The sequence below is a fragment of the Takifugu flavidus genome, chromosome 20 (assembly GCF_003711565.1).
Source record: "Takifugu flavidus isolate HTHZ2018 chromosome 20, ASM371156v2, whole genome shotgun sequence".
Lineage (NCBI taxonomy): Eukaryota > Metazoa > Chordata > Actinopteri > Tetraodontiformes > Tetraodontidae > Takifugu > Takifugu flavidus.
In genome coordinates this window covers 3,920,001-3,945,635 of record NC_079539.1, presented here as the reverse complement: position 1 = coordinate 3,945,635, position 25,635 = coordinate 3,920,001, and the positions used below count along the sequence as shown (strand labels likewise).

The window sequence follows — 25,635 nt, the reverse complement described above, 5'->3', positions numbered from 1 at the left end:
TGTGATAATCAACCATCCAGGTGTTTGGATGAGAGGATTTAAACACACTCCCTCAGTTTCCCGTGAAGTCGTCCGCCTTCACCTGCCCGAACTCCAGAGGGACCCAAGACAGTTGTGGATGGACGATGGTCCACGAAGAGCACGTGAGATGAGCAGTACAGTTTTTACCTCAGACACTAGATGGAGCTATAGAACAATGGTGCTTTCCTTATTTAATGGCTAGTTAACTCAGTAATAATTCCACAAATGACATTTGACCCTGATTTATTCATTATTCTTTAAATAGCCGTTATGTTTATTTCCTTAAATAATACCAATTAGCATGTATCCCCTCTCAATTGTCTATTTTCTGACACGTTTTCTTTTAAAGGAAGCGCACTCAAGCGGTATTTTTGTCGGAGGAACAAAAACATGCCTCCGCGTCTGTCCCTTTAATGCGCGCAGCAGAGAGGAGTCGCACAACAGAGGTTCCGTTCATCAGCCACACGAAACCTGCCTTTATACTCATAATATTTCACCAAATTACAGACACGTGGGCACGAGTGTTTCAGTTTGTTGTGAGTTTTTGCTGCTGAAGGTCGCGTCTGCGCGACTGTTTTTCTGACGCGTTATGGAGACCAAACCCGAGATTATCCTATTTCAAGGACGCGCTCTCCATCGTTTCTCTTTCCACAGGATGAAAGATTTGCCCTGAGAAATCGCCAATTTCCTGAGGATGCAGAGGGAGAATGGTGCCATATGCTAAACACAAAGGGGGTTATTTCGACATTTGCGACGCGCGCTGGTGGTTTGCTCTGAAAATGTGATCAAAGAGGAATCCCTGCATGCCTCCTCGCTCCTCTCGCTGCCCTCCAACAGTCGCCCACGATGCCAAGAGGACTGCGGAGGCTGCTTCATCTGGTGCTGTTCTGCCCTCTGTCCAAAGGTCTGCAGGTAGGACAACAGACACCGTGATGTCCTTTGTTGCTCTGGCAGGATGAACATTTATCAGGCTAATTAATTAATAGGCGTGGTAAGCAAGAGCCAGATGAGCACCCTAGCTCGTCTCTTCATGAACTGCTGCCTGGGCCTTGTTGGGGAAAGAGGAGAATGATCTAACAAGAAATGAATCACAGTGTTTTGCCACACAGCTCTGCACGCGTCTGTCAGTAGAGAACACTGTAGGTCATTCAGGGAAGCCTGGAGGGTGATGACACACCAGGATACTCCAGGTGGATTCGGTGGGATTGGCTGGGGGCTGTAGAACAAAGAAAAGGAAAATCACACCTTCGTTTCAGGCTGTTGCAACAGTTGCACCTTTCAGAGCGGATTTTCTGAGACGAGCTCCGCCAACCACTGCCTGTAACTCCTCAACGCTCCGCTCCTACCTGATGGGAGAACTACTTTTTACACTTCTGCCAGTCATTCTTAGTTTGTAGTCAGACATGTAAATTCCTCTCTTTGGTTCCCTGGGTGGTCCGTTTGCATTTGCACTGTAAGTTGAATCACAGGGTTCACTTGCAAGTGGAGTGAAGACCGGGGTCTCTCTGGGTCCCCTGTTTGGTCCACACCAGAGGTTGGATAACCCACCTGCCCAAACTCTGATGACCATATTCTATCCAGTATGGCAGTTATATCCAAATATTTCTCTTTTATACCCTGACAAGGTTTATCCTGACATGCTGACCACTGTTTCTGTGTTGCTGAGGTATTAATGTTTATGGTTTTTATCCCCACGCCCACCCAAGAGTCGTCTCCCAGCCATCAAGGTCAAGTACCTCCTCCTGGCATGGCTGGGCATCCTCATCACCAGCTGGGTCCTCTACATGCAGTATGCATCCTACTCTGAACTCTGCCGCGGGCACGTTTGCCAAATGGTTATTGTGAGTGTGCTTTCCAAAATTTTAAATACATTAAAAAAACCAACAACAACAGTGCAATAATGTGCAGGACAAAGCACACAAAGAGGGATTGGAGCGTCTGTGTGACTCCTTTAGTGGGAATTTTGTTTAGTGATGAAAACTCTGCTCATACAAAAGCTTATATCTGTTTATGTTGATGTTTACCTCACTGCATCTCCGGTTGTCCTTGGCAGTGTGACCACTACAGAAGGGGCATCATATCAGGCTCAAGTTGCAAAGCACTGTGCGATCAGAGGACTCTGCGGCTGCAGCACTGCATGTCCACCTCCTCCACACATCAGGCAAAACAATGCATCCTGTCTCACTTTGGTTGCCTTTCAATCGGGGGGGGGGGGGGCTCGTACTGAAGGTTTTGTGCTGTCCCGTCACTGCAGGTGTACAGTGGGGTGTGGAAGGAGAGGCCGGTCGTGATCAAGTGTGGTGTTGAGGATCCCGTGCGGAGCAATGGGGGTCCGCACTCTGTCCCGCGACAGGAGATGAGCTTGTACGACAAACCCACTCGTGGAACCTCCATGGATGAATTTAAAGAGATGGTGCACCGTTTCCTCAAGGTCCACTTTCCTTTAGTAATATAAGGAATAACACAACACCATAGTAGAAAGCAGAAATTGAATGTGTTTAATAAGTTCATGGTTGATTTTCACCACATATCTAAGTGGTAGCATCTTTTCCTGCAGGACAAACTTGGGGAGCAGTCTTCTCTGACTACCCTGGTGGACAGGATCATCAGTCTGGGTGACATCAACCAGGATGGTAAAGTGTCTCTCGCGGAGGCCAAGTCTATCTGGGCTCTTCTTCAGATCAATGAGTTCCTTCTGATGGTGGCCCTGCAGGCCAAGGAGCACACCCCCAAGATGCTGGGCTTCTGCGGCGACCTGTATGTGACAGAACGTGTGAGCCACAGCTCCCTCTACAGGCTAGAGGTGCCTCATTACCTGCAGCCTCTGGTCCCGGAGACCTTGCTCTCCAGTTTGAACCACTGGCTCGCCCCCGCCTGGCCCCGCAGGGCGCGCATCACAATCGGTCTGCTGGAATTTGTGGAAGAGGTCTTCCACGGGTCCTACGGGAGTTTCCTAATATGCGATGCCAGCTCACGTCACGTTGGCTACAATTCAAAGTATGACTGCAAGATGGCCAATCTGCACAGTGTGACATCAGAGGCGGTCGTGCGAGGGTTTCTGAGGGGGCGGCGGTGTGAGACCAATGTAGACTGCACGTACGGGCGGGACTGCACGGCCACCTGCGATCGACTGGTGAAGCAGTGTAACACCGAGGTGGTGCAGCCCAACCTCGCAAAGGTGTGCGTGCTGCTGCAGGACTTCCTGCTTTTTGGGGCGCCGTCGGACCTCCGGGGGGATTTGGAGAAGCAGCTGCGCACCTGTGTGACGCTCAGTGGTCTGGCGAGCCAGATGGAGGTGCATCATTCGCTGGTGCTGAACAACCTTAAAACATTGCTATGGAAGAAAATCTCCAACACTCAGTATTCTTGAAAACATGTTGATATTGTCAGTCCATCCATACATCTTCTTTTAACAGCAGGGGTATTTTTGTAAATAGGTTCACAGGATACAAACATACTGAGTCAATTATTTCTGAAAGGCAAGGCAAGAAGGATCTGGGATCATTTATATGGGATATGAGTTAGCTGTATTAAAATAAATGTACATTGCACTGGTTTTGAATGTGTATGTGACAATAATTTTGGCCTTAGCCATTCAACCTACATTTACTGTGAATAACAAACTGTGAAACAGCAAATATACTGTATTAAACAAATGTTGCTGACCTCTCTTACAACCACGTGTTGTTCTGTATGCTTTTTTTTTTTTTTTTTTTACAAACACTCATCTCTTGAAGACCTTGGTTTCAGGGCACTGGCTATGCTTCTGATTAAATGTATTGTCCTTCAACCTCAATTGTTTTGATATGATAGCTGAATGCAGTTTCCTAACTCGAACCATTAGGCACCGACACTGCTGCTTTAACACACCTATCACATCACATCACTGCACCATTTGACACCATCAGTTCACTGTGAATTTTACTAGACTTTACCCAAAACAGCATTATTTATTCATTACATTTGATTTTTGTGTAGATTACAAAAAAAACAAAAACGTGTGTAAGCATTTTACTGATGCAGGAATAAATAGTAAAAACCTGCAGCCTGGTGTAATAAATCAAATGGAAAAAATAATATTTTTATCTTTTCCTTTGATCGGGGAATCTTCTTAATTGCTGTATAAACTCGGCAACAGCTAAAGCTTCTTGCATAGTCTTGCCTCATGCAGCCATTTGAACCGATGCGACTACATTTCCCATAAATCCTTTCGCTCAGCTCAAGTACGTTAAAAAAAAACATGGCGGATTGTTGTGTGCACGGGGACCCTCTTAAAACATACCAACGCTAACCAATAACATTTCTCTCAGCTGGAGAAACGGTTTCAACAGGTGGGTTTTATGCGAGAAAACTAAAATGTTTTAATATAACCGAGTTATAGAAATAAGCTTTTCAACGTGTGCTACTCGTAAAGTCGCGTGCAGCATGTTACTACCAGTGTTGACATGCGACTTTCAGCGTTCGGCGATTTTGTTTTTTGGCTGAATTTGACTATAATTTGGGGTTTTATTCCCACACCAATACCCCCTTAACCTTCGCAGCTGTCTTATTTAGTTATTGTCTTTGTGGACCGAGATAACGGATTGTCAGGTTATGGTTCAGATATCTCTCTTAATATCTGCAAGTTTATTTGATCTTATATTATATGTTCTTTTGTAGTTGAATTATAAGTGCGGTAATATTTACCTTTGATATAAACACGTGAAATAAACACGTGTACGTCAATATAGTTTACCCCAAAAATCCAGCTAGCAATATTTTTAGCAATTAGCTAAAACGCTACATTTAATATCTAGATTTTCTATGGAACATGTATTTCCTATGGAACATATGTGTGTTGTAATCATTTCCCTCTATTTGGTGCCCTCTTTGGTAGTTCAGCCCCTGTAAGACCTGAGACATACTGAAGCAGTGCCTATCGAAGTGACCTTTGACCTTATTTAGCTATAGATTCTGACAGTAATCTAATTGGAGATGCTGCCTGGTGATTTCCTTTGGATTTTCAGGTTACGATGTTCCGTCGATCCAGATTCAGTGTTCGGCCCAATGTTGGCGCGGCAGGAAGGACGGCAGCTGCACCTCAAGAAGCCCCCCCAGTCAACCAGAACAATGAAGATACCTCTAAAATCACGGCACCTAGCGACACAGATACAGCTGTGGCAGAGAAATCTGCTACAACACCGTCAGAAAATCCTTCAGCCCAAGGGTGAGTAGGAGCTAATAAATGTCCCACATATGCTACTCATCTAAATAAAGTGCTCTTGCTTGTAGGGATGGCAGCGACCAAATTGCAGACACCTCTTCAGCAGCCGTCCAGCGAAGGAAACGTTTTTCTGTCAAACCCAAAGTGGTTCCCGGCCGCCCCTCTGTCCTCGCTCGGACAGCAAAGTCCCCTGTAAAGGCTGACTGTGAAACTCCATTGAACGTTCCTGGAAAAGCCGAGGACGGGACAGAAAATGCGGCAGCAGCTCCTCGTGAACTCCCGTCTACAAGGAGACGGAGGCCATCAGAAGACAGCCAGCAGTCCAAAATCCAGCCTAAACCTCAGCCGGTCCCTTCTGACAGTTCAGTTGCTGCAACTGAGGACTTGCGAAACCGATCCCATCAACCAGCAGATGCTGGCGAACGCCTGGAAACCACCTCAGACTGTCAGGTTATAGAAAGTCCCTTCAAGGTTCCAGAAAAGGTTCCCCCCTCGCTACCCAGAAAAGACGTAAGTGAAATATCAGAGAGAGCCAAGATGTTGGTGTCGTCCAAGATCGGCCGTTCGACGTCGGCCGCGTCATTCTCCCTGAGCAGACTCCTGAATGATCCATCAGATTTACACCGGCTGGCGAAGGCTCGCAAACTCAGAGAGCTGCTCAAGGAGGAGGCCCACAAAGAAAAGGTGAGTTCAGACGAGCCAGGCTGTAATTCAATATGTGTAACATTTACCTGAATGTGGGATTTCAACCCAGTTCTCATATTTTGTGCTGCAGAGAGTCAAGAGGTCAAAGTGGCAGTCAAAGGAATTTACTCTGGATCCTGCCAAAATGACCATGAGGGACCTGATTCACTACCTCCCAGAGTCTAACCCCATGAAGCAAGTGTCTCCTCTGTGACTCAAGGAAGCTTGCGTAACACACGTGATTGATTCTGCCTTAGTTTTGTGACTGCAATTCCATTATTTCTTTCCAGTTCCTGTTTAGAAGTTGCGGCTCCAGAAGACGAGAGTGTGGTTTCACCTTTTCCAGAAGGAGAGGAGTCAGTTAATCCCCTCAGCTTTTTTGAAAATCTTTGTCACTGTCACATCCACATAAAATAAACGCTCTTTATTTTATATTGTGCATGATGAAACATATAGAATCAGTGTTGCCCTTTTGGCACCACGTGCCCTCTGTCCTTCCCATAGTCCTCCAGAGAGAGCTCAGGAGCCTGCAGGAAGTCAAAGGGACGAGGGCGAGGACGAGGAGGCAGCTGATGGAGATCAGGATGAGGCACTCCTTGTTCCTCAGGTCAAAGTAGCAGAAGATGGGTCTCTGATAATCGATGAGTCAAGGTTAGTGCACCCTCACTGAAACTGTAGAGGTAACTCGCAGTAGCGATAATATTGTGATGATGCTGGAGTTGCCAGAGCTAAATGATCCTTTCACTCTGATTCTCAGCTTAACGGTGGAAGTCCAGCGAGCCAAAGGACCCAACCTTATTCAGGACCGTGACCCCATATTTGAGCGCGGATCCACCACCACGTATTCCAGCTTCAGGAAAGGGAGCTATTCAAAGCCCTGGTCTAATGAAGGTCCAACCCACGTTCAGTTACCCGAATGAACTCGTCTAAAATAGTTCCTCAGATGTGTCTTTGGATTGGTTTTCTCATGCTGTTTGATTTTTTTATCCCTCAGAGACAGACATGTTCTTCCTAGCGGTTAGCATGGTGGGCACAGACTTCACAATGATCTGTCAGCTGTTTCCTCACAGAGCGCGCTCAGAGATTAAGGTCAGTAAAGACAGCAGAGTTTTAACAGAACACGAGGGTCAATACTTGTCAGGAATAAAAACAGTTTCCATATTTGTGTTTCAGAACAAATTTAAAAAAGAGGAACGACAGAATTCCTGGAGGGTTGACAAAGCTTTCAGTGAGAAGAAGCAAATAAACTTGTAGGGACTCTGTGATCATCTGCAGACCCTGAGTGCTTTCTCTGCTTTTGTCTACAGGAGAGAGACGCAAGCTGGACATTGAGTATTTTTCCAAGCTGCTCGAGATGATTTTGGAAGTTCAGAAAAACAGAAAAAAGCACAGATCACTCGCCCAGAGAAACGGCACCAAGAAGAGAAAGGGAAAGGGTATTTGTCCATGTTTCCTTCCATGACTCAGGGTCCATTAATCCATTCAATATCAATTCATTTGCTGTTATTCCTTCCACAGGCAAGAAAGCTCAGAAGAAGCTGAGCGATGTTGAGGAGGAAGAGGAGGATGAAATTCCTGACTTGGAGGAAGAGGAGGACGACGAGGACGAGGATCTCTGCAGTGAGAGCCAAGCTGCAGTTTCCCCACCGAAAAAGCAGCGTAAAATGAGCCACGGACAGGAAGCCACAACTGATGAGAGGGGAAGGCACCCGAGAGACAACGGTGAGCAAGGTAGAGCAGCAGCCACGTGTTTTCCTTTAGGTTGTCTTTGTCTGTGACTTCACTACGTCCCTCTGCTTCATCAGACAAGGTTTGCATCCCTGAAGCCGCTGAGGCTTCCCCCCACGATGATGATGCCAGCACAGACAGGTGAAGGCACTGTTTAATGTTTTAAACGTTTATGTTGACTTATGTTTCGCTACCGTCAAATTCACTGTTTTCTCCTGAAATTCAAGGCCCGTTGCTGATCCGACTGCGTCCGAAGATGCCGCAGTCAAGCCGGACAAACCCTCACCGGGCAGAGCAGCACGACCACTGCCGCGTTTGGACCGGAAATGTGTGAAAAAGCCTCCAGCGCCGTCCACCACCAGCAAAAACAATACAAGTGGGGAAGCAGACGTGACTGGGAACGACGCAGCCACAGACGAGGTGGGTTATTATATAGCTTTCACTGCCGACCTTCCACCGGTTTGGACGTGACTTAGGCAAAATTTAAACCATCCTTCTAGGCAAATAATGAGCCATCTGTACAGCAGTGCAAGAAACGGAAGGCAGATGATGTTTCCTCTGATGAAGAAGCGACCAAGTGTCAACCTCTAAAACCTACCAGGTACCAGACGACATATATAACGTCAGACCTCCAGCCAACAATTACGCCATTGTGTCTTTTTGTAGGTATGGGAGAATGCCGAAACCTACCAAACCCTTGACTTACCCCACCAAAGAAGACGCACTTTCGTCCCCCTCAGAGGCCCCTCCTGCCTCACCCACAGCGCCGTCTGCTCCGCGGCCTAAAAGCAAATGTCCAGCAAAGAAGAAAGGAAAAGCTTCGGTCCAGGAGCCCAAGAGGCCCAAACTAATCACCCTCAGGGCCTCCCAGTCAGAGTACAGTGACGATGATGGTGAGGAGAATCAGGAGTGGGCGGGACCACAGCAGCAGCTGGGCTGTGCGTCCAGCGGGGACAGCGCTGCAGCTTTTGTGCCCGCGAGCCTGTGTTCCCTCCACCCCTTGAGTGTAGAAGTGGAGGAGACGATGGAGGAGGTATGATGAGTCCTGCCATTTAAAACTACTCCGACGCACGCCATCCATTCATTTTATTTCTAGAAAATACCATCTTTTTTTGTTTAGTTTTCATATTTTGTGCATGGTTTCACGTTCCATTTTCAAACCCTTCACCCCAAACCTAGCTGGATATTTTGGCCAGTATGCCCGATGTGTTTGGCATCTCCCAAGATGCTTTGTGCTGTGATGTCAAGACGGTTGAAAATGAGACATGCTCAGCAGAACCACGTGAACATCAGTTGGACCTGCTAGTTGTAAGTGAAGAAGATGCCAATGGAACAGATGTTTACCCCTAGTTTAAATCCTCAGCCTAAATAATGTCTCTCATATCTTGAAGTAGACCTGTTTGCATGGTTTCAGACACAGTAGTGCAGGAAAAACGTGAGGGATGTTCTCAGTCTGTTAAATGGCCTTTATTAGTCTGTATTTTATTTTTCTTCTATATACCCCCCCAGCGCAGACAGGACTGAACCATTTTCTGTTAAAATATCAGAAAATGATTTTGGTCTCATTGGAACAAACCTAGATAAATAAAGGTTCTAATAATAGATTTAGCTCGCCTCTCACTGTGATTCATTCTCTCCTGCAGGATGTTATAGACTGCCTCCCTTCTGAATACACAGGTGAGCACGTTGGTCATTCACAAACAACCTTGATATGGAGTTCTTTTCCTCCTTCCATTTAATGCTTGCTGAAATACTTTTTTAGTGTCTGAGGAGGAGAGCTACAATGAGGCTGCTCAGACTCTGTTGGCCATCGGCAACCTCGCTCCAGGTGCAACGTCTGCAGAAAATAATTCTGCTTTAAAAGCAGGTGAGTCACCCGTGTCACGTCATTCAGATCAGGTGTTAAAGGACTGAAATTTGATGATGTTTTCACTTGCAGAGGCAGTCAGTGAGGGTGAAAGAACCCTAGAGACGGCTCAAGGTACTGCATCAATGTCCGACAGTGGGGAAATGGCTACTCATGGAGTCGCAGGTTCATCAGAGTCTGTCGGCAATACAGAACCACAAAGCAGTCTAAATGATAATGGCCATGCAGCTTCAGCTGGTGATCAGAAGACTGAGACTCCTCAGCTGCCACCAAGTGCAGAGAACTCAGAAAAAATCTCTTCACAGGCCAAACCAAGACGCACGTCTAAGATAAAACCAAATCCTGTCCTCCGAACCTCGAGGGCTGTTCGGTCAAAAACCCAAGCAGACACACCTCCAGTAAGTGTGGAGAGCAACGCGGCTGCTCCCAGCAGCTCTGAAACCACTGAGATTCCATCAGCCACTGAAGTAAACAAGACAGAAAAGAGTCAAAATTCATCATCCAATGAAATTTGTGAGGGAAAAGTCCCTGAAGCAGCAGCTGGCAGTCTGGAGAAGGACGCATCGACTGGAATGGAAACAAGTTTGGAGCCGATGACCACAGATGAAATTGTGACGCTGGGGACATCTGAGAGTGCAGGTTTAGCTTCAGACAAGCCAGCCACCGATGCTTCTGTTTCAGATCCAAACATGGGAGACGACTCAGCTGCCACTCAAAAGGAAGAGGGCAAAAATGCCCTTCACACCAGGAAGAGGCGCTTCCAGAAAGCCAAACCCAACTTACCGACGACACCAAGAGCGGCACGTTCAAGATTTCAAACCACACAAGGCTCCACATCAACTCCGGACCCTGAGCTGAAGTCGGCTGAGACGGACATCTCATCCCCTGGCAGCAGACAGGACCTGGGCTCTGACTCGCTCCCATCAGAGACGGGCCTGACAGCAGAGAAGAAAACTGAGCCAGAACGTGTGCGTCAGTTGCTCTCAAGTGTAGCAGCCTCAGATCAGATTACTGTACGTACACAAGAGGCCACCACAGAACTCGGCTCAACTGAGGCTGTAGGAGAACAAATACATTCCCACATGGGTGAAAAGGAACCGTTACCAGAACCTGCAGCAGTTACATCCAGTGACCCTTCTGCTTCATGTCCTATCAACAGGGAATCTTCATCCACTAATCCTGTCAGGAAGGGGCGATTCCAGAAAGTCAGGCCCAAACCAAACCTAGTGTCAACAGCCAGAAGCGTGCGGTCCAATCCAACAACCTCGAACCCACCCTCGACCCCACGGAGCTACGAGGCAACAGGGGGCCAGGCTACAGGGCCACCTGCGATCACCTCTCCTGTTAGGATCATTGACAGTGCTGCTTCTGGGTCGGTTCTGTTACCAACACCTGACACCAGCTCAAGTGTCACGGCGCCCCAGGATCCTATTATGACTGAGGCAGAACAGACAGGTGTGGGTGTTGAGGGCCAAGCGGAATCGAGTGTTGAGCCGAGCACCTCGCTAAACAAAGACCTGCCTGTCACTCAGGAAGGGACGGCTACTACCTGCCCGACGAGAAAAGGTCAGAGGCTCAAACCCAACCTGCCGCAGACGTCGAGAAGGGCCCGGTGTAAACCTCAGAGCGCAGAAGAACCTGTCGCAGCCACGCTTGTGGAGAAACCTCTCTCCTGTGATGTCTCAGCATCGCAGAATGACCAGATTTCAAGCGCAGGTCCTGCTGGAACGCCAGACATGGCAGCCCCCTCAGCGACCTCTCAACTATGTCCCGTGATGGATTTGACCTTAGCTGAGGACCAGGGGAAGAACGTTGGAAGTTCAGAGTGCCCTGCAAAACATGAACCGCAAAGAAGGCGACGTTTTGCCAAAGCAAAGCCCAATTTAGGGTCATCTGCTAGAAATGTACCAGCAAAACTACCTCCCAGTGACACCAGTAAAGCCTCAGAACAGCATCATGAGGACACACAGATACTCCTGCCACCCACAGAACGAGACGGTGAGCATTCCATGTCAACAGGACAGTCTGGAGACAGCCAAAAGGACGAAGTCACGGCCTCTCATCGCGTTGCCACGGCAATCCACGGGGTCGCCCACAACCGGTCGGCAAGGACAGACTCAGACACTCCATCAGACGATGCAGCTGATGTTTCTCAGGTCCGGCATCCAGAAAATGTCTCAGCTGGGACAGAAATGAAATCTGTCCGCGTGGAACCGTCGCCTGGTGTGAAAGAAAGCCCCCAGCAGGCCTGTTCAGAGCGGAAAAGTGGAGATCCACACACTTCTGGAACAGCTAAAGCCACTTCAGTGACCCAAAGGTAACGCAGTTTAACGAGTAACTTTTGTTGCTGTGATTTATTAAAGATGACAGGCATTGTTTCCATTTGAAGCAGGCGGGGTGATCAGTCAGAGCCTGTGGCTTTTGCAAAAACCTTAGCAGTTCTGGCTCGAAGAGGCCGGCTCCTTAGGCCAAAACCCAACCTGGGACCCAGCAGCAGATCCAAACAGAGCCAGATTTTAACACAGAGAGAAGGAGGTTTGAGGGCCATAAAGGTTTGACTTTTCTTTGCTGCCCAGGAACAGTATTTTTACTCCTGCTGTCTTCTGTAAATCCACAGATTGTAGCTCCAGCGATGCGCAGGTTTCCACGCAGCGACCGATAGGGGGCGCCGTTGAACAAGAAAATCCTGCTGCTGGCGCGTCATCAGAGGTTCTTGATCATGTGGATCAGCCACACGCTGTCGCTGGACCACCTCTGGGCAGTTTAGACGAAGTGAGTTATACTCAGGTGAGCTTCAGAGCAGCAGCCATGTGTTCAAGGCTGTGTCAGCTGGTTTCAGGGTTTTTTTAACCTCTGTCCTAGGATTTAACCACATCCAGTGCAGCTGGCCACCAAATTCCGGCAGATTTCATGCTTTCGGAGAGTAAGTCATGAGATCACCTTCCTTTATCCTGACGGTGATAGTAGCTTAAACCCTTCTCCCTCTTCAGTGCTGTCAGGTCAAGTCCCCGCAGACCCAGACGAGACATTTTTCATCCTGTCCCTGACTGAGATTCCGCTGTGCTCGCTGAGAGAGATGGGGGACAGCAGCTCAGAGCCCCTTCTTCCTGTAGCCGAGCTGTCCCAACAGCAGCAGAGGTTTGTGCCCCACTCTGCACACTCCTGGATTCAGTTTGGCCCTTCATTCAGTACATTTCTTCATCCCCTTCAGTGTTTCAGAGGAATCTCTGGGCGAGCCGCCCGCCCAGGTCGTTGTGTCCATTAAAGAGGGCGGCCTGGTCACGGTGGGGGGTGTCCCTCCATACCCTGCAGCTCGTAAAGTAAATAAAGTAGGAACTTACAGAGCTGTCACTCAGCAACAGTTTTTCTCATTTCTTACTTGTCTCACCTTCATTAGGGTTCTGACCTTGACAACCCAGTGGCTCCACACGGTAGAGTGATGAAATGTTCTGTTTTCTTTAACCTGGTCACGCCGTCCGCTCAGAAATGGTAACTGTGTTATGTCTCTGGAACAGAGAGCGTAGCCGTGGAAGCGTCCACATCACCAGCAGCTGAACGCCGGCCTCCCAGACCGAGACGGAGGCACGGTCAGAGCACAGCGGGTACATGAGTTCAGCCATGAAACCTGCTCTAACAGAGCCAGCGCACACCTTTGAGCACGTCCTCCTTTATCTCCAAAGCAGCCAAACAGCATCAAAGAAAGAAACGCGGCAGGGGCGCCTCAGAGCTTCCTGGACCTCCGCCAGAGCCAGAAGGACACCTTCGAAACGTGACTCCGGGAGGTGGGACGGACGCCAAAGACGCCCGCTCAGCAGCAGGAACCACACTCACAAGGACAACGCGTCTCCGTGCTTCTTCACATGGTTCTCCGTGTGATGAACACAAACACTCCGCAGTCTCCCCATCACACAGCATCGCTAAAACGGCGGCGGCGCCGCAGGACACGGCCTCGGCTCCCCCTCCCGCTCCGCCACCACCAGCCGAAGAGGACGTGGAGCTGATCTCAGACACAGAGGTGGACCCAGGACCACTTTAAATGAAGCATTAGCCGTGTGTAATTTGGCCGATTTCATCAGCGTTTGTGTCTTTCTGTTCCACAGGAGAACGACGGGACGGAGCAGCCGCCCACGGGCGTGTCTCAGTACTTCCTAAGTGACATTTTTACAGAAGTGGAGGATGAGTGACGGCCGTAGAGATGGATGAGTGGCAGCAGGTGCCTTTTTTCATGTTGACTTCAAGGAACGCTTAATTTATAGTTAGTATTTATAGTGAGAGTTCTTGTCCCATTATTGTTTCGCGAATACCTCCCTACTAATCCTGCACCTGTGCTGCCTGATGCGCAGCACAACTGTCGTGTATATAGTGTAGATATGTTAAACATTAAAATGTCCTTGTACAGCTCAATTATTGGTTTGCTAAAGTCAAATATAGACTGATAAAAGATGTCCACTCGCATCATTGGACTCAGGAAAGGTTTATCTCCTGAACATCATTGTTGTAAATAAATGTTTTTAACTCTCAATAATTGTGTTGAATTTATTATGCAGACATCAATGAAGCCTTCAATCAGGGCCAATCAATCCAGTCCTCAAGGGCAAGAGTCCACTCGGGTTTTCTGTCCAACCAGGCACAAACTGCTTTCTCCAAAGTGGGATTCCAGCCGAAGGCGGCGTTTACCTGGTAGGACAGAAAACCGGGCTGGAACACCGGGCCCAAAATCCAGCCCTCTGCGACTTAAACTGACCTTAAAAATCCTTGAATATTAGCATTTTCCTGGTTATTTTATTACAATGTAGCTCCTGTTTCTGTTACTAAGCGACGCTAATCCTGAGCACGCTCCCACAGTCGGGACTGAAACTGAGGGATCTCGGTGTTGGGTAACTAGGTCCGCCTCTCGCTTTGGTTCAACTGTAGAGATCGTGCAGGTCATTTCCTGGAGACGGGAGCGGACCTCAGCCACCACAGGGGTGGACATGAGTGGAAACGGCACGGTCAGTTAAATGCAGTGTTATTTTATGGGTTTGGAGATTTAGACTGAGCTATTTTAAATGTTTGCAATACCTGACAGGAAAGGATTATAATCTGTTCAAATCATCATACTGAAGACAGTGATGGAAACGAGACAGCAGCCTTTAAAAAGGGATGGGGGGGGGCCCAGCTCTTATTTCTGGACATCAGTCTGCAGCTCGTGCGAGGTTGACCTTGACTGAGCAACAAGAGCCAGTTAAAAGTTCAAAGGGTCAACAGACCGCTTGAAAAGGTTGCAGCATTTTCAAACTTTGACCCCCAGGAATGCTTTGTCTCTTTGGATAATGTTTGAGAGAGAGCTCGCTTGAAATAACGTCACTCTTGTAGGCATCTCAGCGACCTTTGACCCCACGGCCACATGCTTGATTCAGTCACACTAGCTGAACAGACAGCAGGCTCTAAATGATCAAAGTAGAAGGAATCCGCCCAATAACAGGCTGAGTCAAGGCAATATGAGTTACGCAACAGGCGGCTGACCCCGAGACCTGGACCCTGATGTGGGTGGTTAAGGCAGAGTGAGCCTCGCCGGTATGTAAGAGCCTCTGATCCTTTTTTCAGATTACAATTGTCTTAAAGTGACGGGAAAATCTCACCATGCTCTGCAAAAAAGCAAGTCCAAGAACCTCATCTTGCTGCTCATAGTGTTATGCATTATAATTGTATATATTTATATAGCTATTGTTTCAGCAAACATGCTGAAAAATACAACCTAGAGCGTCTCTTGCCCCCCCATTTAAATAGATTCTTGAAAGCTGGCGGGATGGTGAAGTGATGAAGATGGAGAGGGAGGTGCAGATGCGAGAGGGGCCGCGAAGCTGCTGGCGGCTTGTTCCAGGGTGGATCAGGCCCTGGAGGCTTCCAAGAGCCTCCTGACCTCCAACACCCACCTTCTGGCCCTGCTTAGCCACCTGCAGCAGATGAGGACGGATCGAGTCTCGGAGGAGATGCGACGCAACTCGGTTGGACTGGGAATTCTGGCAAAGGCTCAAAACCAGTAAGTTCAAAAAAGGTGATGTGTCTCCTGTCAGCCACTAGAGGGCAGATAAGCTCATTTTCTCTCCCACCCTAACGTCATTTAAAAAGGCTTTTCTCCCGCAGCCCCCCTGAAGAACGAACACCCTGTTTGGGGACAATTGCAGTTTCAGGTCAGCCGATGCACAATTAAATGGAATTTAAACAAACTAATGTGAGTGTTATATTTCACACTGGCGATGTAATTTGGACAGATCTGAGAATCCCACTGATGTGGAAAGACTACTTCAGAAACAGTTGAGGCAGGTGGTGTTTGTGTGATGACGGAAACATGTAATTAAGCCATCAACAATAGTTTAAGGAATTTGAAGCCTGGCTGGCAAACCCCTGACATTTCACGGACTTCCTTGAATGTGCTTGATTCCTGAACACAGATGAGGAAGTTTCTATTTATATTTTCTGCAGAAAAACACTGCTGTGTCGTGTTCTGCGTGCTTCTGTGTGGAACAGAGATCCAGGACACTGATCTGGTGATGGTGGACAAGACGCTCACCAACATCTGTTTTGAAGACCCAATCATTTAGTAAGGCGGTTCGGTTCTACGTCTGCATTTGATGAATGTCCACTTTATGGGCACCTCAACTACACGTGTGTGTGTGTGTGTGCGTGCGTGTGTGTGTTTGTGTGTGTGTAGCAGCAACGTAGGTCCAGGCTTTCTGCTTTGTGTTCAGCTCTACAGCAGCTCTGTGGCAAACAACCCGTCCACGCGGACTTCAGGATCCAGGAGACGGAGCCGCCTGGGGGGTTCTCTGGGACTCTCCTCAGGGAGCAGGATCCGCACGGTTGAACCAGGAAGAGGGCCCGCGCCCTTACCTGCAACACTGTGAGGCTGACAAGCGTCCCTGGACGACACACAGAAACTCTTGATTGGGCCACGTTGGTTCTCTCTGCAGGGGCCCTAAATCCAGCTTGCTGGCTCATACATCCCTCACACTCCAGCACGTCCAAGAAGCTTTCAAGAGCCATGATTTGTCTTTCGCAGCAGCAGGTTACTCTTCCACCTCTTCAGCGTTTCTCCGAGCCCTCTCTTCTCCACTGATTCTCTCTCTTTATTTATGTTTTGCATTTCCAGAGGAGGATCCATTCGGGCTGCCCCTGTACGGCGACATGTGCTGCCGCCTGGTCGCCCAGCCTCTCTGCATGATTCAGCCTCTCATTAGCGGCCGGCTGCAGGTCACGGTGCCGAGACTTTGCTTTTTGGCTTCATGTCAACACCGCGTCATGTTTTAATCCATGGCGTCTCCCCTCTGTTTCATCCAGCTGGGGCAGGACCCTCGCCGCTGGAAAGAGGTCTACGGCGTCCTCAGGGGGCAGGAGCTGCTCTGTTTCCAGAGTCCAGAAGACTTGGAGGGCGAGGACAAGCCGTCGGTTGTGATCCCAATCAAGAAGGTTTGTCCGGAACATGTCGATGGACTGATCTTTGGGTTTGGGTTGAGCTCACAAAAGTGCAGTGAAGGAAACGGCGTCATTGGTTGTGAGACAAGTCAAGTCCCACGCTGGTCACTGGGAGCTAATCTGGATTAGCCTCGGTTTTATTACCGGTACCTCCGATTTTCCTTAAAATTGGGCTGTGGAACTAGAATGTGTAATCTGATTAATCACTGTGAATGAAGTTAGATCAGCACATGTTTATATTCAACTCTTTTAATGTTTTTAGGGCCAAAAAGACTCACTAGTTTGGGTAAAAATGATCATTCTAAAAATAGAAAACTGAAAGCTGCAGTGTTGACCTCATCAGACATGAAATAAAAGAGGATTTCCAGAGTTCCTTATCGCTCTGCCTTCTACAGTAGCCTCAGATGGAAGCTGTGTACCTATGTACACAGGACGCGGTGTCGAGAGGATTTCACCTACACCCTGAGGACACACACAGCTGAAGACACACACCGTTGGAGCCGTGTTCTCTGGGAGCACGTCTGTCAAATGTCAGGCCTGTTGTCCTTCATGGCTCCCAGCAATATAGAGAAACTTCTCTCGGACGGCGGCTGGGCTGCAGGTTGAAAATAACTGCTGTCAAAAATGAGTCAAAAATGAAAGCCCCAACATAATGAAAAGAAAAGGGCGTAGGTGCTTTGGAAATGATAAATACAACCTTCCTTCATACATGTGCAGAAAAAAAGAATCACCTCAAGCTTCAGTGTTCCACGCCAGGTGGGCCACCGTTGAGCAAGGTTCCGAACCCCCAAGTGCTCATATGGGGCCCTGAGATGAGCTGGCGACCCATTCGGGGTGTCCTGCCTTTGCCCGTATGCAGCTGGGAGAGGCTCCAGCACCCTCCCTGTGACTTTGAAAGGGATAACGCAAGAAAAGGAAAACAAAAACATCTAAACCATTTTCAATTAAGCAAAAGTAGCCTCATACTTCCCAGATAAGGTCAAGTGGGCCCCCGGGGGCTCAGGCTGGGACCCATTGCACAAACCACGACGCCAGCATGCTGCTCTGAGAATGAGACCTTGTCTCTTTGAATGTGAAATGCTGTTCTTGGCGCGTCTGCTTCTGTCACTTTGTGGTCTACGCTGGAAGCACTTAATAACCCCAATAACGCTGAGAGCTGAGTCACACTCAAACTCACTGTTGTGTAAATGCAGAAACCTGTCAGATGTTGAACTGTTGCACTATGAGGCGGGGATGGACGACACACACACACACACACACACACACACAATAATATGTTTCATTACAGCACACACAACGTTGCGGTAAGGTTTCAATCAAGGCTGCTGACACACATTTACCTCTGCTGTCAAAATCAAGACAGATATTTTTTCATTGGCTGCTGTCAAAAGAAATATTCTAATGCACCTGCGTACCAAAGATTCCCTCTCCTGAGAGGTGAAATTAGCCCCTAAGACAAACTTGTTCATTAGTTTCACCTGCTCATCAAAAGAAAACTGACATCAATCAATTGACATTCTTCAATGACACATCGGGATACATCTTTTCAAAGGTTTATCTTTAATTATGGAGATATAGAATGCTGTCTTAAAAACAATACAAATTGTAAATGTGTACAAAAACGGCCTGCACAATTAAAACTAATAAAGTCTTCGTTGAGCAGACATGATGATGCAGCGGGGTGTTTTAAAAAGGTCTTTGGTTTCCTGTTGTTAGTGTGAAACTATTCTACTGTAAAGGAAAATCACACATTCAAAATCAGAACACAACACGGGTGTGGATCTGGGTCCCCTCTCAAGGAGTCGGGCTCCAGAAGGTGCGTGGAGGTGAGCCCGACCAGCTCTAGCTGGTGCCTTTCTACCGCCCACACAAGCTCGGGCTCCTTCCCCCCCCAGCATGGCGACATTCCACGTCCCTGTAGTCAGAGTTTTGGTCCGAGGTCTGGGTCGTCCTGGCCAAGACTGCCACCCAAACCACATTGCACCGGCCCCTCATGAGAGGACGGTTTAAAAAAGAGACCATTCTGTGCTGGTCACAGCTTGTTCATAAGGAACACCAAGTCCGAGCATAAGGCCGTTCATCAGTGTTGATAAAGGGACGGGCTGAGCTGTCACCTCATCACTGGTAGTGAGTCAGATCCACTGGCAGGGGAACAAGTTGGACCTGGCAGACCCTCGCAATACGTGGGGGTTTGTAGTGGACCACGTTTGTAACGGCCACAAGGACTCTGGTGCCGGGGCGGTGACCCCCGAACCTGCTGGTGGACACTGGGAGTAGGGGAAGCCGTCAAGAGTCCCATGGGTCCATGTTGGCCTGTGGCCAAGCAAGAGAGTGTTTTGTTGAGTGACAGAAACTAATGTCAATAACCCCCAAACGATTAAACGGGAAAAGTCTCACAAATACTTGAATGAGATTTTCTAATTAGGATCCACAGATGTGCGCTCTGTTGTCAAGAGTTTCCATCCAAATCGTCGTCTTACAGATCATCTATAGGAGAGCACGAAGGTGTGTTCAAAGCCCGACCCGATCTTTTGGCACGCCGCCGCCTCATCACAGCCCGAGTGCTCTTCACAGTCCACATTCATGCTGAAATCTTTCTGCAGCAGACAACAAATCAAGATAATTGCAGCGTGCTTTTAGGCTCTGACATGTGATATACTGCAGATGTATGTACTAATTATCATTCCTATATGTTCTGTACGTGTCTGCAGACTTTAAGCTATCGGGTAGCAGTATGTATGTACTGTAGCTGCAGCCACCTCAGGCATATACTGATCTTCACCACTTCATATCACATTTAGATTAAATGGACATTCTTATTATCATTTGTCAGGTCAGTGGAAACAGTGCTGCGACCTCCTCGTGAAGGTCGACACCGCCGTGTCCCATAAGGCCACCATCTTCAAGAGGCGTCCGCTGCGGGATGACAGACCAAGAAAAACTAGAAAAACAGGGTGTTGCTCACCCTTTAGTGCAATTTAGAGTTCTATGGCATTATGGAATAGAGTAGCTGCTGTTCCACAGAGCGACTTTAAATATCACAAGGGTTATTGCATCACATTCCTTTCATCACCTGCAGACAGTAAACCAAACAAACGAGTTGGCATTAATAGCAGGATGTGAGCGAGGATAAATATCAGTCTCTGCACAGCTGTCACCACCATGAATGAGCACATTGTACATCGAATGTTTCTGATAAACCGCGGCAGCAGTGAAGCAATATCACGGCTGCCATTGTGACACACGCGAAATGCAGTTCTTATCTGAAACGGACTTTTGATGTCTTGTGTTTTAGCGCCTCCGCCGTGCCCCAGAGGAGGGCTCGTATCAGGATTTACCGGCCGCGCTTTTCTGCATTCTTATTCTAAGAAAGGTGGATGGCATGTTTCAGCTGCTGTTGACATCAATGTAGATGCACCTGATTGTAGCTCAGCAGCACGGCCGGGGGGGGGGCATGAACGGCATCTGCCCCCGGCGTCTATGAATAGAAATGTACACATTTCGCAACCAGCTACCTCTGAAATAATGACATAGTCCAGCAAAATTCCTGAATGCTGACAACAGGCAAACAATGCTGCGTTTAAATCTCTTTCTGCAGTGGCCGTTTCTTCAGATTTCCGTCTCCTATAAGACCCGTGCGAAGGATCAGGCTCAGCCATAATTGGCTGGGACTACTTGCTGGGTCGGTCCGCTCGTGACAATGCAAACGTTAACATTCGGAAGCTTGATGAATTGTCTATTTGCCTTTGATGAGGTCAGGAGTTGAATCACTGCAGAGGCAGACAAACAGGCACAATGACTCGCCTCAATGGGCCTCCCATGCCTTCTGAATCGATCACCACAGAGAAACCTATGTTGTCTTTTTGGCACCTAATTTGACTTCTGTGAACGGCAAACAGTCAGACAAAGCACGCCGGTGTTGAATGCTACAGATGTTGTTCAAGGGTGTTGCGGTTTGACAGAATAATGCCAGAGATCAGTGGAAATGATGACCTGGGGGACGAGCCTCACATCGGATCCGTGTGAAACAACCAGTGATTGGCTCCGTACAATGTGGGCTTTGTAAACTTGGAACACTCTGAATGGGACTGTTCTGCTTGGCTCACAACTGTCACTTGTGAGGTCTTTTTCCATCCACAGATTTATTTGTTTGAAGGTAACCGGCAGCACGGCCTGAAATCATCTCTCAATTGCTTTCAAGAATGTTGTTGTGATCACCTATTGGATATTGTCTCTTTGTTCTCCACAGAGAGGGCATGGTTTAATAGGAACATTTTAAAGAATTCAGCCTCCGCCTCCGCCTGCGGAGGTTCCAGCCCTGCTTAGCCGTTGGCACAACAGTAGTAACACTTCGCACTTTGCTTCAGAGTAATAGGCCTAATAAAGGGCCTTATCTTTCTGTCAGCTAATTGTGTGTGTGTGTGTGTGTGTGTGTGTGTGTGTGTGTGTGTGTCCAGCAGATTTAACATTCACTTTGTTCCTCTTAACTTTGCAGTTGTTGAGCTTTCACTGGACCTGCCAGGACCTAAATAACTCGCCTCAGCACACATGGACATGATGGTGTGTGATGATATATTTATATATACTATGTATAGGTATTCTGGACTAATAAATTAACTCCAGCTTTACGAAAGCTTAACAAATTGTGGGGTTTTTTTGCACATAGAGCCCCAAAGCGTTCCATCTCAATCAGAAGTTGCCCCATACTTGCAAAATTTATTGAAAAATCTTATATATATTTATATGATCACATTTAAAACAATTACAGTGCGTTACAGTCTAAAAACTGAATAATGAACCGAATCTTAAATAGGAAAAGCTCATCCTGTTGGGGAAGGTCAGTTGGCAACTAGTGTGAAAACACACATAAAGCAGGAAAGAGTGTTGTTAAAGTTTTACTGGAGGTAAATAAGTAGTTTCATAAAATTAAAAAACTCACAAAGATCTTAAAGTCCATTTACAATCATTGTAAATTGGCTTCCAATCACCACAGACATGAACAGATCACAGGGAGCTGGAGATGATTCTCCTCAGCTTCATCACCTCCTCAGAGGAGAGCTGCAACACGGGCGTGGAGCTGGAGTCCAGCAGGTGCACGGACGAGGGGCCCGGCGCCCACGTCCTGCTCCCCCTGTGGACCGCCGGACCTGTGATCTCTGGGTCATCGGAATCCCAACTGTTGGGGCGTTGGGAACTGCGTGACATATTAGCATCCTGCTCACCATACAGATCCTGGCCGGTGGCATTTTTTAGGTGGCAACCCGGAGGTAAATGTAAGGAGGCGGTGAAAGCTGATTGGCTCATGTGTGGATGCCTATAACCAGGGTGGATGACGGGCGATGTCCTCTGCCTCGGCCTCGGATCCTTGCTGATCTGGGGGGGATTTTGGAGGATCGGGGGAAGCGTCAGGGTGGTGGGCTGGTCTTCTGCTTCAAAACATCTCCTCTGCCTGGAGGGCTCCTCCGGCTTCTGCTCTGGCTCTGCGGCCGGAGACCTGCACTGCTTGAGCCAGTTGTAAAGCGCCGACAGCGGCACCTCGATTTCCACCTCCCCCTCCTTGTTCCGGCGAGGCGGGCCGGGCAGGAAGTGGCTCAGGGGGAGCTTGCTAACGTCTGGACTTGAGCTTTTACTTTGTTTTACCTCTACAACGAGGTCTGTTTTTGGAGAACTTGGCTTTGGCGCCGTAAAGTCAGCACCTATGTCCGTTTGACCCCGAGCAGCGGCTGCGTACGCCATGCTGCTCGAGTCTGCGGCGCCAGCGTAGGCCTCTTGGCCATTCACGGGAAATGAATGTATCGAGCCTCCAGAACCGGCCTCATTGCTCTGGGCCTCTCGCCTTCCGCTCACCACCTGCGTGCACTGGGAACTGTACAGAGAGAAGGGCTTGTTCAGAAACTTAGGGTTCTTGCTGGACAGGGGCGCGGAAAACGAAGACGCGGGCTTGGTGTCGGGGTCCCGTCTTGGCCCCTTCATGCTGAGGTTGAGCGGCTCGGTCAGCCCGGAAGAGTTCTTGTAGCACTCGGCCAGGTAACGTAGGTTATCCAGGGGCTCCTGAGCTGGTGCCGCTTGGCTATAGGGTTCAACGGCTGGCTGTGGCAGCTGAGCCATGGGCAGCTCAGGAGGTAACACAGGAGGTAACACCGGGGAGTGGTAGTAGGGGGGGCACTGGAGCGGCATGCGGAAGGCGCTCCCATGCTGGTCTCCGTGGAAGGGAGGTGGGTTTTGCTGGGAAAAAAGTATATCCGTTAGAGGCTGAAGGGACTGTTGTAGTAAATTTGGGACACACCTTTTTCAAGTCTGCGGTTTATCTAAACAAATCGCTGGGGGGGAGGGGGGGGGGACCAACCTGATGCTGAGGCACTGAGATGATCTTGCATTTGGCAGGTGGGCCCTCGTAGCCATAGCAACCATAGTCTGAGGAGTGGCAGTGTTTGTGCTGATGGTGAGGCAGCATGCTCAGCGACAAGCCCTTCAGGTGGAACTCGTACGGCAGGAGCAGCCTGCACCAAATCCAACAAACAAGGACTGGATTAGGAATACTGAGGAATAATCCAGCCAGCGTGGTCCTGAGGAGGCGCCGCCGGCGTTACCTCTCGTAGTGGCGGCGGGTGCAGGTGGCCGCGCTGGTGCTGCGCGGGTTCCCTCCCAGCGTGTTGTACACCTGCTTCCACAGCTGCTGCGCCGTCACCTGCAAGAGCGGAGGATGCTTTACTTTAGTCATTGTAACCCTTTACGTTGAACAAAATGCCCAATTTTTGATATAATAAGTTGTTATTTTTGATAGGAGTAGAAATGGGAATAAATAGTCAATTACCTGCTGATATCCTCCCAAATCTCTGACAGTGGTGAACATCAAATACAGGTCAACTACAAGCAGAAGAACACTTCAGATACATTTTCAGCCCTTCATCGGGGAGACTTTTAATGTTATTAAAGCAGTTAGAAGCTGGAATCACAAGAGCTGTGGCACTTCTTCGCCTAAAATATTTGAAAGTTGCAACAAGACGTGTAAAACACGGGTCATTACTTTGCTTGAAGCCCAGATTTGGGATCCTCTCGATGGGCGAATCCCTCTTCTTCATGTAGCTGTAGAGCTCTCTGAGGAACAGTTTCTCTGCCTCTGCGGTCTCTGACAACGGCTCGCTGGCCTCCCAGTCCTTAACGGCACTGTACACCATCCCTATATGACCCTAAATGAAGGAGATATCTACATTTACCCACAGATGAAAGCCTATAGGTCCGTACCTGAAATAGCCCACATACACCTGACGCTGTTGGGACCGTTGATTGACAAACACATCAGACGTTTTTGCTTGTTGGGTCAACATACCGTCTATAAGCAACAGTAACTGAAAAAGGCATCAAATCATCGGTACTGGAGCTCACCTGTGAGTCCATGAGGAATATTTTCACATCATATCACCACGCTGCCGTCCAGGCTACTGGGCTCCGAAATCAGTGTGTTGATGTTGGAGGCGTATTCCTGCTTAGGTGTCGGCGGCCGGACCAGTCCGACCTGCTCCTGTGGCATTTGCAGGAATAATCACTGCAAATTGGCAGAGTGACAACTGGTATTATGCTATTCTGGATGCCTGCTAACAGGAAGTTGCGTTCTGACCGTTGGAATAAACCAGATATCAGCTGGGCCATGTTTCCCAGCGCACGATTCAATAATAAAGCAATGATAAATCCAGCAGCCAGTGGGGCCGCCAGCAGACAATGGCGTTCCTGTTGGCCCTAATTATGCAGATATTTCAACCCGATGCTACAAATGCAGCATTTTTCATATGTTCCTCCCACAATTTACTGCTCAGCCTTCCGGCAGTTCGGCTATGCAGACAGGTCGGCATTCTTTGGCCCAACATCCTTGTTTTCTGCTGATCACTTGTCACCTGAAGTCCAAATAGCTGCACTACACGGTGGCCTGTTGTCGCCAGGAAACAATGGGCGGTGCGGACAATGAGCCAAATAGTGAGCAACAAATGAAAGTTAGGAATGCAAGGGTGTGTTGTTTGTTGGTATTTGGTGGAAGATTCCGGTATTGTTGCGTATTGACTGCATGCACAAACAGTCGGGTGGACTCTGAACTATGATCAGGCAGAACACTTCCTTCTGTATGATAACATACGGGGAATGCAGAAGAAACTATTGATCCCGTTCTTGAGGCTCCTGCAGGAGCAGCAACAACTTTCCTATTAGCTGTCTTTAGCTGTTAGACTGACCAAGCTCCCTGAAGGATCCCAGTTTATTTTCAATCCTGCGTGTGGATAATATGCTGAGTCAAGCATAACCCATTCTGCAGGTGCTGGGAGGTCCGGTTCACAGCTCATAGCCCTGTTAGTGCTTCTTTCACACTTTGAAAGTTAAATCAGTATGACGAAGGCCTCGTTTGTCAAGGCCTCTGGCGTCAGTTGCTTCTCCCAGCTCACAGTTCCAACAGAAAGATACAGAAAGTTGCAGTGAATCTTTTGCTAGCTTCACGTCTGAGCCGGGCCAGGCTCAGACATGTCTGGTGGAGCGGCTCGAGTGGAAAGACTCGTTCGGGATCCAAACAACTATGGTCAGGAGAGCCCTGACACAACCTTAGAGCTGCACATCCTCATACCCTCAGGTAGGACAGGTCGGACCACATGCACATCACTATCTGTTTATCTGGTGTGTGATTAGGCAGAACACT

The 25,635-nt window shown here is 48.5% G+C and overlaps 4 protein-coding genes across 17 annotated transcripts in view; 3 read left to right on the top strand and 1 right to left on the bottom strand.

Annotated features, from left to right (window-relative positions):
- Nucleotides 1-403: 403 nt before the first annotated feature.
- On the top strand, nucleotides 404-3,691 carry dipk1b (divergent protein kinase domain 1B). The gene is made up of 6 exons (XM_057019458.1): nucleotides 404-557; nucleotides 676-933; nucleotides 1,728-1,862; nucleotides 2,075-2,182; nucleotides 2,276-2,452; nucleotides 2,579-3,691. Exons 2-6 carry the CDS (start codon nucleotides 868-870, stop codon nucleotides 3,389-3,391), a joined length of 1,299 nt encoding a protein of 432 aa, XP_056875438.1. The 5' UTR covers nucleotides 404-557; nucleotides 676-867; the 3' UTR covers nucleotides 3,392-3,691.
- Nucleotides 3,692-4,234: 543 nt separating this feature from the next.
- zgc:162472 (uncharacterized protein LOC553495 homolog) lies at nucleotides 4,235-14,028 on the top strand. Of its 8 annotated transcripts, none has more exons than XM_057018497.1 (28): nucleotides 4,235-4,352; nucleotides 5,028-5,227; nucleotides 5,293-5,908; nucleotides 6,000-6,103; nucleotides 6,199-6,264; nucleotides 6,413-6,559; nucleotides 6,666-6,799; nucleotides 6,903-6,997; nucleotides 7,082-7,136; nucleotides 7,216-7,344; nucleotides 7,427-7,630; nucleotides 7,714-7,777; nucleotides 7,864-8,056; nucleotides 8,137-8,237; nucleotides 8,303-8,669; nucleotides 8,816-8,944; nucleotides 9,280-9,313; nucleotides 9,399-9,503; nucleotides 9,576-11,820; nucleotides 11,893-12,038; nucleotides 12,121-12,290; nucleotides 12,366-12,426; nucleotides 12,494-12,641; nucleotides 12,715-12,823; nucleotides 12,901-12,934; nucleotides 13,019-13,105; nucleotides 13,184-13,518; nucleotides 13,604-14,028. In XM_057018497.1, exons 2-28 carry the CDS (start codon nucleotides 5,034-5,036, stop codon nucleotides 13,685-13,687), a joined length of 6,156 nt encoding a protein of 2,051 aa, XP_056874477.1. In that variant the 5' UTR covers nucleotides 4,235-4,352; nucleotides 5,028-5,033; the 3' UTR covers nucleotides 13,688-14,028. The 8 variants fall into 8 exon arrangements, with proteins under 8 accessions (XP_056874477.1, XP_056874481.1, XP_056874480.1 ...); XM_057018501.1 differs by having other exon boundaries at nucleotides 7,427-7,639; nucleotides 8,164-8,237; XM_057018500.1 differs by having other exon boundaries at nucleotides 7,427-7,639; nucleotides 8,161-8,237.
- Nucleotides 14,029-14,129: 101 nt separating this feature from the next.
- On the top strand, nucleotides 14,130-17,710 carry LOC130516997 (rhotekin-like). Of its 5 annotated transcripts, XM_057018512.1 has the most exons (9): nucleotides 14,133-14,494; nucleotides 15,273-15,525; nucleotides 15,630-15,676; nucleotides 15,969-16,086; nucleotides 16,198-16,386; nucleotides 16,457-16,551; nucleotides 16,636-16,742; nucleotides 16,824-16,952; nucleotides 17,354-17,710. In XM_057018512.1, the coding sequence occupies exons 2-9, from the start codon at nucleotides 15,449-15,451 to the stop codon at nucleotides 17,354-17,356; spliced, it is 765 nt and encodes a 254-aa protein (XP_056874492.1). In that variant the 5' UTR covers nucleotides 14,133-14,494; nucleotides 15,273-15,448; the 3' UTR covers nucleotides 17,357-17,710. The 5 variants fall into 5 exon arrangements, with proteins under 5 accessions (XP_056874490.1, XP_056874492.1, XP_056874491.1 ...); XM_057018510.1 differs by lacking the exon at nucleotides 17,354-17,710 and having other exon boundaries at nucleotides 14,130-14,494; nucleotides 16,201-16,386; nucleotides 16,824-17,328; XM_057018511.1 differs by lacking the exon at nucleotides 17,354-17,710 and having other exon boundaries at nucleotides 14,145-14,494; nucleotides 16,636-16,736; nucleotides 16,824-17,328.
- A 3,944-nt stretch (nucleotides 17,711-21,654) lies between these two features.
- arid6 (AT-rich interaction domain 6) overlaps nucleotides 21,655-25,635 on the bottom strand; it is a 29,235-nt gene continuing 25,254 nt past the window's right edge. The window contains exons 1-7 of one of the 3 annotated variants that reach the window (XM_057018506.1): nucleotides 24,345-24,382; nucleotides 24,224-24,270; nucleotides 23,986-24,148; nucleotides 23,773-23,825; nucleotides 23,549-23,646; nucleotides 23,305-23,458; nucleotides 21,655-23,183 (exon numbers count right to left, since the gene is read on the bottom strand). In XM_057018506.1, coding sequence (XP_056874486.1) covers nucleotides 21,963-23,183; nucleotides 23,305-23,458; nucleotides 23,549-23,646; nucleotides 23,773-23,825; nucleotides 23,986-24,136 — 1,677 coding nt within the window. In that variant the 5' untranslated portion in view covers nucleotides 24,137-24,148; nucleotides 24,224-24,270; nucleotides 24,345-24,382 and the 3' untranslated portion in view covers nucleotides 21,655-21,962. Of the gene's footprint in view, nucleotides 23,184-23,304; nucleotides 23,459-23,548; nucleotides 23,647-23,772; nucleotides 23,826-23,985; nucleotides 24,149-24,223; nucleotides 24,400-25,635 lie in introns of those variants that run through there. The other 2 variants (XM_057018505.1, XM_057018504.1) reach the window with 2 other exon arrangements.